Source organism: Aquarana catesbeiana, linkage group LG01 (genome assembly GCF_042186555.1).
Source record: "Aquarana catesbeiana isolate 2022-GZ linkage group LG01, ASM4218655v1, whole genome shotgun sequence".
NCBI classification, from domain to species: domain Eukaryota; kingdom Metazoa; phylum Chordata; class Amphibia; order Anura; family Ranidae; genus Aquarana; species Aquarana catesbeiana.
This window is the reverse complement of record NC_133324.1, coordinates 250,200,447-250,215,526: the sequence shown is the minus strand read 5'-3', so window position 1 is coordinate 250,215,526 and position 15,080 is coordinate 250,200,447. Positions and strand designations below refer to the sequence as shown.

General features: G+C 42.6%; 1 protein-coding gene across 2 annotated transcripts in view; it reads left to right on the top strand.

Moving 5' to 3' along the window:
- The window catches only part of DHX37 (DEAH-box helicase 37), a 114,864-nt gene that overhangs the window by 7,416 nt on the left and 92,368 nt on the right, over positions 1–15,080 (top strand). For both annotated transcript variants that reach the window (XM_073627880.1, XM_073627889.1), the window contains exons 4-7: positions 8,110–8,222; positions 9,668–10,001; positions 13,106–13,254; positions 14,042–14,134. In XM_073627880.1, coding sequence (XP_073483981.1) covers positions 8,110–8,222; positions 9,668–10,001; positions 13,106–13,254; positions 14,042–14,134 — 689 coding nt within the window. The remainder of the gene's footprint in view (positions 1–8,109; positions 8,223–9,667; positions 10,002–13,105; positions 13,255–14,041; positions 14,135–15,080) is intronic.

The window sequence follows — 15,080 nt, the reverse complement described above, 5'->3', positions numbered from 1 at the left end:
GGATAAGATTTTATAATTCTGTTCAACAAGTCTTGAGAATGGGGCCTCTGGAACACAGAACACCTCCAGAGCTCACCCCTAGCCCACTCATTGGTCAGTAATGGAGTAGTAGGACATGCATAAGTCATCACTTTGATCTTTGATCCCTGTAAGCACGTGCAGGGTCTTCTTGAAACTATTTCCTTCACTAATTGGAGCAGTATGGGCACTCCCTATCTGCTACCGGAACAAAATCAGGTTAGGCTGAGTGCTTCTCAACCATTCACAAGAGGCCTTGTATGGTATCATTGAATATAAGGCTGAAGCTACATACAGTTTATATGGTACTGACAGTAGTCACAGCAATTAGTAAAGGCAGTAATTGGCTTTAGCCACAGCAATTAGTAAAGGCAGTAATTGGTTTGGGCAAGTTTGGCCCAAACAGACTATTTGAAGTTAAAATAAACATATAGTTGGTCTATAATAGAGCAGGATTCTCTGGCTAACAAAGGTAATACCAAGCCATTGTAACTTAAGCTGATCTTATTCAAACAGCCAGTGTCAAATGGATAGAATAACATAGCTGTAAAGTGTTAATCTGTAGTGCCAAGTAGAACAGAACTTAGAGGAGGTCTTCCCCCCCCAGCAAAAAATTAAGTCAGCAGCTACACATACTGTAGCTGCTGACTTTTAATATTAGGATACTTACCTGTCCTGGAATCCAGCGATGTCGGCACCCAGCCAAATTTTCCATTGGCTCTTGGGCGGTGCTGCCGCCATTTGTAGTAAGAGAACCTGGCAGCCTTGCGGCTTCACAGCCGGTTCCCTACTGTGCATGCGCAAAGCGTGCGGCGCTTTCTGAATGGTCCGGCGGCAGGGGAAGGAGGGCGGGGGGAGTGAACTTCTAAGTGATCGCTCAGCGGAGAGATCTCCCAGAAGTGGGGACAGGTACCTGTCAAAAACAGATACCCGCTCCCCCCCCGAAAGGTGCCAAATGTGGCACGGGGGGGGGGAGTCAGATAAGTGGGTGTAATTTTTTTAAAGACAAATTCCAGGTTTGTATATTATATACATAGTTCTATATACCATAACTGGACGATGCTCCTGGAAACTGGAGATCACAGAAGTGGACACCGTTACTTCAGTGATTTCCACATTTCTGGGACTCGTGCTGAGGGCACTTGGCAGGGGTGCTATTCATAGAATGGTTTGCAATTTTTTAATAAATTCAAAGAGTTTTCTGATTGAGGTGGGGCAGTGACTGGGTGGCGCCTGTGCCAAATGGCCCGGCCTATTGTATTCAGAATGCAGCAGGCCAGCCACTCGGCACAGGTCCTGGAAACAAGTGGAGATTAATGGAGTAGTGGTGTCTATTGCAGTGATTTCCAGCTTCCAAGGGCATTGACCTGGTATGGTATATGCAGTTAGTCCCAGCTTGGACAAGTGTAACTGTCTAAAGTATCAGTACCTGGAATTTGTTTTTAAAGATACTTTACTAACTGTTTAACCACTTACGGACCGCCTGCCGTCTTTATACGTCAGTACTTTGAAGAGGAATATTATTTTTATGGCAGCAGCTAGCTACCATAACCCTGGTATCCTCTTCTTTAGCGGGCGGTCTGCGTTCAGATAAAAGTGGTCTCTGCGGCGGATTCGCCACAAGATCACTTGTATCGGCGGCGGGAGAGGCACCCCCGCCGCGCTCCGGTACCCTCTGCCACTTACTGGGGCCATCGATCGGGTCCTTCTCCCTGTTAGGTATGGAGACGAGTGAGGGGAAGATGGCCCCCACCCGTCTCCATATCATTGCAGGGTGGATGCAATGTCAAAACGTCACTTTCGCCCATAGCTCTTAAAGAGACTTTTTTCTTTTATTGCATTTTAGTGTAAATATGTGATCTGAGGTCTTTTTGACCCCAGATGTCATATTTAAGAGGCCCTGTCATGCTTTTTTCTATTAAGGGATGTTTACATTCCTTGTAATAGGAATAAAAGTGACACTTTTTATTTTACACTGTTCTTTAAAAAAAAAAAAGGTGAAATAAATAAGAAAAAAATAAATAATATATATATAATATTTTTTTTTTTTTTTTAAAAGCGCCCCGTCCCGCCGAGCTTGCGTACAGAAGCGAACGCATACGTGAGCAGTACTTGCATATGAAAATGGTATTCAAACCACACGTGAGGTATTGCCGCTATTGTTAGAGCGAGAGCAATAATTCTAGCCCTAGACCTCCTCTGTAAAGCTGTCCATACACCTATAGATTATCTGCAGATTTTCTATGGTTAGATAGAAAATGTGCAACAGATCTCTCCATGTTCGCTAAACTGTGTGGATGGAGGAATCTCCCACTTTTTCCATCTAACCATAGAAAATCTGTAGATAATCTATAGGTGTATGGCCAGCCTTACTCAAAACATGCAACCTGTAGAATTTTTTTAAATGTGGCCTATGGAGATTTTTAAGGGTAAAAGTTTGCTGCCCTTTCCTCAAGTGGGCGCAATTTTTAAGCGTGACATGTTAGGTATCAATTTACTCAGCATATCATTATCTTTCACAATCCAAAAAAATTGGGCTAACTTCACTGTCTTATTTTTTCATTCAAAAAATTTTCAAAAAAAAAGTGCGCTTGTAAGACCGCTGCGCAAATACGGTGTGACAAAATATTGCAACGACCGCCATTTTATTCTCCAGGGTGTTAGAAAAAAGAAATGTTTGGGGGTTCTAAGTAATTTTCTAGCAAAAAAAATGGAAAATTGTATCATACTTACCGTAATTTTCCTTTCCTGACGCCAATCCATGGCAGCATACTAGTGATAGGCTCCGCCTTTCTCCCCTCCCTCAGGACCAATGAAATAGCATAAATTAAAGGCCAGTTAGGCCCCGCCCCATTCTTCGTAATTAGCTAGATACCGAAACGCACAAGGGTGAGTCCATATGCTGCCATGGATTGGCGTCAGGAAAGGAAAATTACGGTAAGTATGATACAATTTTCCGTTTTCCTGACGCCACCATGACAGCATACTAGTGATACATATCCTAGCTGACAGGGTGGGTTCTACTTGACAAACCAAAATAATTATTTTATATATTTTCAAATGGGACAGAAGACTGAACAGTCATTCCTCTGAAGCCCACTGATGACAAGGCACCCAGATCTATTCTGTAAAGGTTGGAAAGGTATGCTGGAAAAAGCATGCCACTTTCCTATAGAATGATTTCATAGATGCTTTCAACTGGGCCGCCTATGAGGCCTCGACCCCTCTCGAAGAGGATGCATCCTGTCACTGAAGGAGGCTCACGACCCATTTCCCATCTGCACAACCAATCTTGCTAAAGTCCAGGAGGCAACCTCTCTTGCCTGATGAATTCCATCTGGAACAGTGAAAGACTTATCATATGGACTGAAAAGAGCAATTGTGGACAGAAACTTCTTTAAAGCTCTGGGAATGACCAATTTGTGTGGTTTTCTTGCTTGAACGTCTGGAAAGTTTGGCAATGGACAGATGATTGATAGATGGAGGGCTGTCGCTACCTCTGATATAAGCTGAACTACAGGATGCAGATCTACTCCTGTAACAAAAGCAATATGCTTTTCTGAAGCTCTAAGGGCTTGAAACTCAAACCGACTTCTGTTTGACGATTTGCGCTAAATACTGGTTAGTAAGCGATGTCTTAAACCGAACACTGCCCTGTTGGAGTAAACAGTTGAAATAAACCCCAACAGCCTTGAAAGATTTTAATTGTGAAAGATTCTCTCTCGCGGTTGACAAAACCTCCTGACTGTCTTCAAAATTTTGCAAACTTAAGGGCCTTTGGCCAAATTAAACCTGGTTCTTGCTGACACCTGCAACCTCAAGAGTATAGGTTAAGGTTCATGTCTAATCTGACCTACAAGAAGACCAGAACAGCTGCCACCAGAGGCGCAGTAACAATAATATCTTGCCATGTGTGAAGGGGAATAGACTTCTGTATTCTGAAGTAGATAGCCAGGAAGCACTAAGACTCCTATGGTCAGAATGGAGGGGTGGTCGTGACTACCATGCTCATTCTTGACAGCTTCCAGAGGAATTTCATTACGAGAGAAGTTGGGGAAACATATACAGTAGGCTTGATTGCAGTTTCATGGAGAAACTCAGCTTCTATTCTCTGCTTTGGGGAGCAGAAACCGAGTCAGACCTCTTCTTAAATTGGCATTTGCTGTGAGAAGCAAAGAAGCCTGTCTGTGGTAGGCCACCTGTGGACAAGCCTCTCCCTCATGCTCTGGCAAGCTTGCATGGTGGACAGTATGTCCGTGTATCCCAGTCCCCTAGGTAGTAAATTGCTTCCGGAATTTGCTGGTGATCTTCCTATTGCCGCGAGATCCTCCCTGGAGCTGAAAACACGCAATTGCTGTCCTGTTGCTCAACCGCAAGATGACTGGTCACCCTTGAGTCTGTGTAGCAAGGTCAAAGTGATAAAAAAGGCCGCCTGACCTTCCGGCGCTTTCGAGACTACCTTCCTTAGCTAGCAAACTCCGCTTGCCTTGACCGACAGACCCTCGCAGTGCGCCTTTCAGGCTGTCTTGCCAATATGATTCATCACATTGATCCAGTCAGACGGTTCGTGACATCCTCAAAGTCTTTCCATCACCGCGGACCGCTATACATACTGCGTGACACTGACCATAGCTGCGCCGGATCCTGTTTCCTCTGTTGTAGTTGAAACTAGCAACGGTGCCCATGTACCCAAGGTATAATCGGTATGATTAACAACATTACGGCCAGGAGGCTGAGACACCTAGAAGTCCTCCAGGAAGTAGAGGAATCTGATCTCGGGATTCTCCTTATGACCGTCACCGTCCTTTTCTGATGGAAGCAAAACAGAGGAACCAGTAGAGCCCCCACAGGCACTTTAACTGTTGGAAAACAAAAGTTGGCATTTTTTTTTTTTTTTTTTTTATGTAGAAAGGAATGACGCCCAGGTATTGGCGAATTTGGAGACCCTGTTCTCCAAGAGGAACTTACATGGCACTGAAACCTCTGAATATTCTTAGAGATATTCATAGGCTAAAAGGTAGGCTGATAAAACAGAGATGTGTCCAACCAATCAACAAATTTACTTACTTTGGAATAAAAAAGAAAAGAAAACATTTTCGGGTTGTGAGGCTAAGAATCCTGGCGATCTAGCGAAAGCCTCCAGCCATCTGCTGCAAGCGAATGCTTCTCTCCAACCCCCGCAACCTACAAACGGGTGGGTAGGAAACCTACAATCTCTCCTGTGAGATGGGACAGGACAGCTCCCCTCTGAGTCTGAAGTGTCTGTAAGTATTGTAACCGCCGTGGTTGCGGTGGATCTGGCAGCTCCGAGGGGGAGAAAAAGGTCCGGAGAAGGAACAGTGAAGAATCCACCGAAGTGACCATGAGTGCCTATCCTCCAAGGATCTGCAAAATCCACTGTCCAGTAACCCATGCCCACTGGAACTTACCGTAAAAGTCTGGGCGTGCGCCCGGTAAAAAGGGTTTTGTGGGTACCTGCGGTACACCCAAAAATTTTCATTTATGGACCTTATGAAAGGTTGCCCCTAGAGGAGCGGAACCTAGCAGGAGAAACATATTTCTCCCTTTATTTTTTATTATTTATTTTTAGTTTTATATAATATTTTTTTTTACTTTCCTGCTTTCTGTTATGGGAGAAGAACAGACCCTCCTCCTGTCACTTCCGACATGGCTGTCTCTGGTTTCATATCAAACAGAGTTCTTGCACTATAAAGTGACTATTCCAATTTTGTTTCTAGGAAGCCAAACACAGCCCTAAGGATTTCCTCTCCAACCTTATCCTGGGAGCAGAAACCCAAAGTACCCGTCACCAAGGTAAGGGCCTCTGTTGAGTGGCAGGCCCTTCCCAGCCGCCACCCTATTGGACAACAGCCTGTCCCACTGTAGGCATGGATTTCAGCGATGCTATATCCGCCTTGAATTAAACCAGTTTCCTAATGGAAAAGTGATTGCTCATTGAAAGGGTAAATATGACTTTGTCTTTTAACCCATGTAATGGCCTGCATGACTGCCTGGATGCACAGTTCTCCAAAGAAAAACTGACACCAAGTAGCTCCAGATCTTCCTCTGGTGCAAGGGAGCTAAAATCATTTGCAGGCTGCGCCCCCTCATCAGGAGTACTGAGAGGATGAGTGATCTATGAGGCAGATTGTTCTGCTAGTGGCTAGACCCGCAACAAGGGGGCTGACTAGCTAGAGTAATTACAGTGGGTTTAAAAAGTTTTGTGCCACCTTATAAGTAATAAGGACATTCGTTATTATTGTCAGCTGCAAACTTCAACCAGGCCGACTTCACTCACCAGCCTCCTGGGCATAGGCACTGCGCCACAGGTCCTGCAGGACTCTTGTTGGGGTGCTGGGTCTGGGAAAGAAGAGCTAAGACGTTTTCCTTGGAACCTCTCTCCTGAGTGGGAGCGGCATCCGAGCTATGCTTCTTTGAACAACGTCCGCCCTTCTATGGCCTCTGGCTCTGGCCTTTGAGAGCGTGGGCGCGTAGAGCTAAAGCAAATCAAAGCAATCCGCATGAGAGGGCACTCTTTTTTTCCTGTAAACTTACCGATACGGCGGTCCCCACCTAAGTGTTGAGGGTCTTTTGTATGGATGGTGACTGATACTCGAACCATGGAGAAATGGGACGACCAGCTGAGAGACGGACAGCCACAGAAAGACCGAGAAGAGGAAAAATAGATAAGGCAACAGCGACTTCGCTTCTCCCTCTAATAATGTATATCTAAATATACACACACATCTACACACTCTCTCCTTTCCCCTTTTTTTTTTTTTTTTTTTTTTTTTCTAAAACAATATGCATGCATATATAAATACATGCACATACTGCTCCATATAACACCCCCCACACACATACATACCAACCAACATAAGAACACACACATATACATACTGCAGAGGGTAAGCCTGGGGGAGGGTTAAGAAGGGGTTAATCGAAGAGGGCAGGTATTTCCCCTTCAGACCTGCTAATTGTGAGCTGGGCTGAAAGTCTCAGAGAGGAGCTGTTTGAGAAGGAATGAGAGACACAGGAGTATGCTGTGTGTGAAAATGTCCATTGCTGGATGGTGTGCTGGGTGAGCTTACCACATAAAGACTGTAGCTCTGATTGGAGCCGTGAACTGTTACCTATAAGCCTGTGAGCTGCTGAACTGTACCTGTGTGCACAACCGTGAGACAAGACAAGTCTGTCTTATCTTATGTTTAATTTGCCATTTTGCTGAATAAATCCACTTTTGTTTTAATGGGCTGTCTCTGAGCCAGCTGTCCACCCCTCTGATCCCCTACAATACACACACACACACACACACACATATATCTATACATACATATCTATCTATCTATCTATCTATCTATACACACACACATACACACACACACACACACACACACACACACACACACACACACACACACCCCCCAAACCTATACATACACAACCTACAAATGTACCCAGAACAGTGCCACTGCAGGAGAAAAAGAACAGGAGGTACAGAAAGTGAGAAAATGACAGGAGACAAACAAAGGCAAAGGTAAGAAGGATGCAAAGCTGGCCTCCCCAAACCCAACAAGCGTTGCAGACACCAACCTGAAAGGCAGATTTCATTCCTAAAGAGGAAAAACTGCTCAGCTCCATTGAGACCCACAGAAGGAGCTCCCAAGCTACTCTGGCACTTTTAGCAGCCTGATACTGGGACTTCGCACTGGGAGAGGCTTAACCCAGCCGGAAGCTGCCTGGAGGCAGAGGGAGGAACAGTACTGCTTACTCTTCACTGGTGCGTGGAGGTATGAGGACAAAAAGAAGAATGGGGCGGGGCCTAACTGGCCTTTAATTTATGCTATTTCATTGGTCCTGAGGGAGGGGAGAAAGGCGGAGCCTATCACTAGTATGCTGCCATGGTGGCGTCAGGAAAACCTGTTTTAACTTGTAAACACCAAATCTCAGAAAGAGGCTCGGTCTTTAAATGGTTAATTTTGAGGGCTGTTTCTGTTTTTGCCCCATTCTGTAAGTGATACCTTTTTAATTGTAACAATATGCTACCAGAGCCAGGAGCTCCTGTTCATTATCTTTTTATTTTTTCTGTAGAGAGCAGATATTCTCAGTAAGCTGAGTGAAGTGCAAGCTTCAGAGAAAGAGTTAAGTCTGCTGTATACAACCTCTAAATTGGGCACAGGTGATCGACTTTTCGCTGCCAAACGGTAAGCTGTTTGATATGCTTCTTTTTGTGGTAATGCTATTGATCAAATGATTTTTTGTTGCACACTAATCATAGTTGTGAATTAATAGAGATTCTGTTTTTTTAAAGTCGTGTGTGATTTGCCGGCGAACTTTTATATATTGCCACCCTTGTCATCTTTATTTTGGTTTTCTGTAGGTGTAGGAATTTGCAGTGCAGCCTGCAGAAAAAAAAGTCATGAGATTCTGGTCTGCCCATGAAGTTAGAGGTAGAGAGTGGGTACATTTGTCCTGTGTGAACAGTTTTGTTCGCTTTCTGATGCATTTTTAATGATGGAAGCAACATGGCAGAGCAGCAGGGAGGGCTGGGATGGTGCTCAGAACTATTCCCGCATTTTTTTTTTCTTCACAGTAATTCAGAGAAGAATTGGAGCTATGTAGAGCCTTCCATCTACATACTCCCTCTTTTCCATCTAGATCTGTTACTACTAGAAAATGTGCACTCCATGCTGTTATGTCCTTAGAGCGGAGCTCCAGGAAAAAATGAAAAGTCAGCAGCTACAAATACTGTAGGATACTTGCCTGTCCACTAATCCAGCGGTGTCTTCACCCAAGCTGATTTTTGAATTGGCTCTCTGGTGCTGCCGCCGCCATCTCGGGAAAGGGAAACCAGCAGTGAAGCCTTGCAGCTTGACAGCCAGTTCCCTGCTGTGTATGTGTGAATGGCCCGAAGGAGGGGGCCAAACTTCCGGATGAGTCCAGCCGAAAGTGGGAGCGTGTACCTGGTTTTGTAAGGTGCCAAATGTAGCAGCGGAGGGGAGCAGGAGGCAAATAAACAGAGCTTCCCCTTTTGGGTGGAGCTCCGCTTTAAATGTTTATACAGAGCGCAAAACATTTTGCAATGGTTGTAATGCTATGTCCAAAGCAGAAAACTATTTTGGTTTAGTACAGGCTGCTGCTTAGTTCTTAAAGTGTAGCTGTAATTATAAATATCTGTTTCCCCTTCACTCTCTATTACATGTACATCTAATAAAGAAAATTCTGAGACAGACATTGACACAATCTACTGACTTTAACTTTTTGACGTGATGTTTCAGTATATTTTTTAAACATGGAGGCAGCAGGTTGTGCACATGTAGTATGGTTCTATAAGCTATAGCGAGAAACGAAAACACCCTGTCTGACTTGTACTCAGCAGCTGAACACTCAGGGATTCATTCACATCATCGGATCCAGACACCCGATGAAAAAGAATAAGTTGGAACAATGCCATATTTCTGGTATGATGTTAGTTTTATTTTGTTTTAATTAGTTGTATATTCAGTAATAGTGAAGTTCTATAAAATGTCTGATATCATTGTAAGCTCATATATGTTAAAAAAAAAGCAGTAGCTTGGCTTTTAAATGCCCCAGGCAATGGTGAGCATTTTACATTGTCATGTAGGACATTCTTCCATGAATTTTATAGGTCCTTAGATGATACTGATGGTCCATCTCAGGGATACATAAGCAGCATCAGTGGAGCCAATAAGAAGCGCAGACGACGACGGTCTGAGGAAGAGGCTGATGAAGAGTCTGATAATGTTGAGCACACCGACAGCTCTGAGGAGGATGACACTGTAAAGGATAAACTGGAAAATTATGCGGATAATGCAAACTCCAGAGTGCAGCCTGTAGCTATAACTCCTCAGCAAAACTGTCATCTAGAAGACAAGCCTCTTCCTGCTAAAAGGCAACCAACAGCAACTCCATCATCAAAACCAGCAATTTTTATCCCTGTGGACAGGACTCCTGAAATTCAGGTTTGTTTAGTTCTTTTTGATATTTCATGGTGTCCTTCCTTAAGGCACATACAGTACGTAGTGCTTTATGTGGCTTGAATGGAATCTACCACAGTACAGAAAATGTAGCAATTGGTATAATTACTAATGAGATGCATAGACTAGACAAAGCTTTGTCTCATCCTCTTGGTCTACCTAGAACCAAATCTGGGCATCTATGCCTTATCTCATTGCACATACTTGGAAATGAGATAGTTAAAGCAAATGTAAACCCTCACCTTGTAAAACAACCCATTCAGTTTAAAATAGAAATGAAAGGCAAACCATTTATGTATAGATATAAAAAAAAGCTGCATAAGATCTGGGGGAGGAGACACAGCAGCACACTGATCTTCCCAGTGAAAGACTACGTGTGTGTGTGTGTGTGTGGTGGGGGGGGGGGTTGTCCGGACAAGTCTGATCATTGGAGGAGAGCAGGCTGAGTTCCCAGCATAGCTAGAGAACTGCCCACGCTGTGCTCTCATGCCTAGTATGATCAGTTTTTAATAGTAAAGCAGAGGAACATTAGGTCCATCTTTTGTGTGGGTTTTCACACAAAGAAAGCAATACAAAGAGAACAGGATACTTTTTCGTGTAAGTAAATGGTACAGTAGGCACATATAAGGAATATGAATTGTTGGGGTAACATATTCTTTAATTATGTCAAGGGTGCCTTAGCAGCCTGTACTTGCTCCAGCAGGGTCCCTCCATCCATTCAACTTGTTCAGCGATGCCGCCTTTCAAAGGCACTCCAGGCCCCAGTTACATGCGTGCCTTCTTGCATACAATGCAAGATTCATAGTCCTTAACTGAACGTGAAGACGCCGAGGGATACCCATAGCCTTAAACTTTGGGCAGAGGAGAACAGTCCTTGAGCACAGAATAAGGTGGGTAATGCACCTTATCCATGCATCCTTAGACTAAACAAGCATTTAAGCAGTATTAAACCCAACAGCAAACATTTATTATATTACAGCTTAACAATTCTTAGATGTGTTGGCTGCATTAGTTTTTCTTTTTTTAGTCTGTTTCCACAGGATGGACGATACAGCATACAGAGTTGCGTTGTATGGGAGGCAGGAACCCACAATGTTCTCACATACTGTCCTTTTTGTCCTTTTACTTTTTACAGCTTACCAGTTCTTAGATGTGGTGGCTGAATTCGTTTTCTTTTTAGGCTTTTACCCTTTATTTGCACCTGGTGACCTAGCCAAGAAGTCTGTTGTTTTTGAACAGAAGAAGCTGTCCTGCAGATGTAGCAGTTAAAAGGGTTAGAACAAACCATTTACCACTGACAGGGTTGCTTGCAATAACCAGCTTTTATTCATTTATGTAAACCTTTATCACAAAAGGAAAAAACTGTAACTGCTTTTAAAGTGCGAGCTGGAGTTTGGCTTCAGTTGGTTAATGTAACTAAATCTGCTAGTACACCTAACACTACCTTCGCCCCAAGACTGACAATGCAGCTGTACAGATGTGTCTTTGTTGCTCCTTTATCCAGAGTGCAGATTTTCTAAGGCCTCATTTATGTGGGCCAATTACGTCTGTGCCCCATGCAGGGCCATGTTATACTGGCAATAGGTAACAGTAACAGCAAAACGTAACAAAAAGTAACAGTAAAAGCCTAAAAAAGAAAACTAATGCAGCCACCATTTTGAGGACTGGTGAGCTGCAATATTTGGTTTTGGATTTAATACTGCTTTAATCCCTGCAGGAGGGGGAGGTCAACTGCAAAGGTAGATTTGGTCTAATTCCCAGCTTTAATAAAAGTTAAGAAAAATCTGGAGAAATGTATTTATTTTTTATTCCAATAACCTTTTTGGGGATTGTCTCCGTCAAGTTCCTCTACTCTTTTTTTTTTTTTTTTATTTGACTTCTAGAGAAGTGTACTGTGAAAACCCAGTCTGAAACAAAAGTAATGCATTGGTTCTTTAAATCATATAATGAATAATCAAATTAATCCTAAACTGAATTAATCTATAAACTCAAAGTGCAAAAATGTGCAAAAAAAACCCTACAAATTAAGCAATATATAAACCACAAAAGCAAGGCATTATGCAACAAAATCCAAAGACATGCTGGTAGGTTAATTGGCTTCTGTCCAAAATTGGCCCTAGTATATGAATGTGAGTTGTGGACCTTGGATTGTGGACTCCTTGAGGGTACGGACCTATGTGAGTGTGCGATGTATGTGTGGAGCGCTAGGTAAATTGATGGCTCAATATGAGTACCTTAAATAATATAGTAGTTGAGCATCTTAATGGGACACAATGTACAGGGATAGGTACAATTGTAGTAGCGCTCCCACACTCACTCAGGTTGAACTGGATGGACTGGTGTCTTTATTCAACCTTACTATTTATGTGACTATGTAAATCAAGCAATAAATAAATTAAAAATATACAAATTCAGTTGATGTCAGTAATTAAAAAAAGATCATAAAGAGTCTCTTAATTTAAAAAGGTCCTTATATAAATACTGGTGATACCGGTGCTCAGTACTGAGAAGACTCTTTAAAAAGTGCTAACGTGCTCCTTCAAAATAAGATGGCCGCTTACCAATCCATGTTGATCCTGAATTACAGGGATTAAAAGAGCATGAAATTCATCTCTAGGTGAGAAGCTCCCATACAAAACCAAATTGTGACAATATGCTTCCTCAGTAGAATGCGATGGACTTTTTGAAAACTGGCTCTTATATCATCATAAGTTCGCTCTCCATAAGCTCACATATGGAAGATAAGCACAGAAAAACTCATAGTGCAGTAAAGCCAGATTTACTTTTATTAAAAACAAGAATTTCACTTACAATTAGGCAGTATATCAACAGCATCAAAATTAAAACACGCTAGCCGTGGCATCTGTCCTGTCGGCACGTGATGATCTCACACACACACACTCCGTCCGACGCATTTCCCCAAAAATGGCGTCCTCTGGGATTGGAGGGTTGTCCAATGCAAACCATTCAATACTGCAAACCCTGTAGTGTTCTGCTTTATCAACACTAAAGAGTTTTAGCAGGCCTTAATCGTGAAGTAATTTTTTCAGGTTATTTTGGCATAATTCAGACTTTCTTTCCCAATATAGGAGGCCAGGTTAAAACTTCCTATTCTAGCAGAGGAACAAGTTATTATGGAAGCCATAAAAGAAAACCCTGTTGTAGTTCTGTGTGGAGAGACTGGCAGTGGAAAGACGACTCAGGTGCCACAATTTCTATACGAAGCTGGATATGGAAGGTGGGTTTTCTTATTTTTAAATGAACAAATTATAATAATTTTTTACCTGTGTTGACTGAAATGACAGTTTCTGTTCCACTGCATGGAGGATGGAACATACAAGGTTGAACTGTATGGGAGGCAGGAACCCACAATGTGGTCAGACTGTGACCTCCAGCGGGGATTCTCTTGAAAGTCAGATATTTTTTGTCCTTTTTTAAAATGATACTTAAAGATTCTTATTTCACAAACTACGTTTTAGTGAATTTGCATTGTTTGGTATAATGGTGCTGAAATTCAATTTCTCTGAAAATTTATTGGGGAACCAAGAAGACCACTGAGGGAATCCACTCTGCCCTTAGGAGGATGGATACACTTCTGCTTTGTATGTTCTTTCATCAGCAATCTACAACACAGGAAACCAAGGGTCCACTTTTAGCTCAGTGTTCTTTAGAAGTAGGATGTCTTGGGGTTTGCTGTCCAATAAATTATATCTATACAGCACAAGCCTTTGTGAAGTGCCAGAAAAAAACAAAACATAAAAGCCATTAGACTGCAGTGCTTTTCAGTTCAGTATAAAAAAAAAATAAGTAGACCTGGCACCATTTCAGATTTGCACTTATGGCTTTAGCATCAGATTTGTTCAGTGTACTCCCAGTATCAGTTATTCCTTTCTTGTTCAGCTAGTTACTGCAATCCTGGTATGTGTAAGTACAGTGATTATTACTATGCAACTATTCAGCTGTATGGAGCTTTTTTTTGTTTTGTTTTGTTTTTACTGACTTTTAATTATTTTTCTGCTTTATAGTAACCATGACATAATTGGTGTTACTGAACCACGACGTGTAGCAGCAGTGACCATGTCACAGAGAGTGGCACTAGAAATGAACTTGCCTCAAAGGTTAGTATAATATAATGAAATAGTCTTGGTTGATAAAATAGTAGTGAAGTACTGATACTATAGGTCAGGGGTCTCCAAACGTTCTAAACAAAGGGCCAGTTTGCTATCCTTTAGACTTTAAAGGGGCCTGACTGTGGCCAGTGGGAGTAGAAAATGTCCTGGCATCAGTAACAATACCCCATCATTGTTGTGTATGGGAGGAATGGTGTCCCATTGTTCGTGTCAGTCGGAGGAAAGGTGTCCCACTGTCAGTGCTACGAATTATGCCCCACTGTTAATTTCTTTGCGAGGGGGCCGGATAAAGGCAAGCAAAGGGCTCTTTTCCAGTCGTGGCACCCTCTTAAAGTATGCTAAATCTAAGGGCACCCTAGTGTAAAATGACAAAAACATAAGGCCCTTCCTCATGTCAGCATCCCCCTTTATACGTGAGAGTTCTTCATCCATCCCCCTCCCCAATCCAGAGCAAACCGCGTCCTGTGCTTGCTACACCCCAGGGTGTCGCTTCGCCCTGTTTGAGAAATACTGCTGTAAAGTGCACCATAAAAATCCGAATGCTTGGCCTGGCAGACCAACGACCATATATTTTAAAAAGATCTACCACTTCAGCCCCTGAAGATTTGGCTGCTCAATGACCAGAGCAGTTTTTGCGATACGGCACTGCATCGCTTTAAATGACAATTGCGAGGTCGTGTGACATTGCACCCAAACAAAATTGACGTCCTTTTTTTTCCCACAAATAGAGCTTTCTTTTGGTGGTATTTGATCACCTCTGCGGTTTTTATTTTTTGCGCTATAAACAAAAAAAGAGCGACAATTTTGAAAAAAACACAATACTCTGTACTTTTGGTATAATAAATATCCCTATCCCCATTTTTTTTTTTTTCTCAGTTTAGGCTGATATGTATTCTTCTACATATTTTTGGTAATAAAAATCGCAATAAGCGTA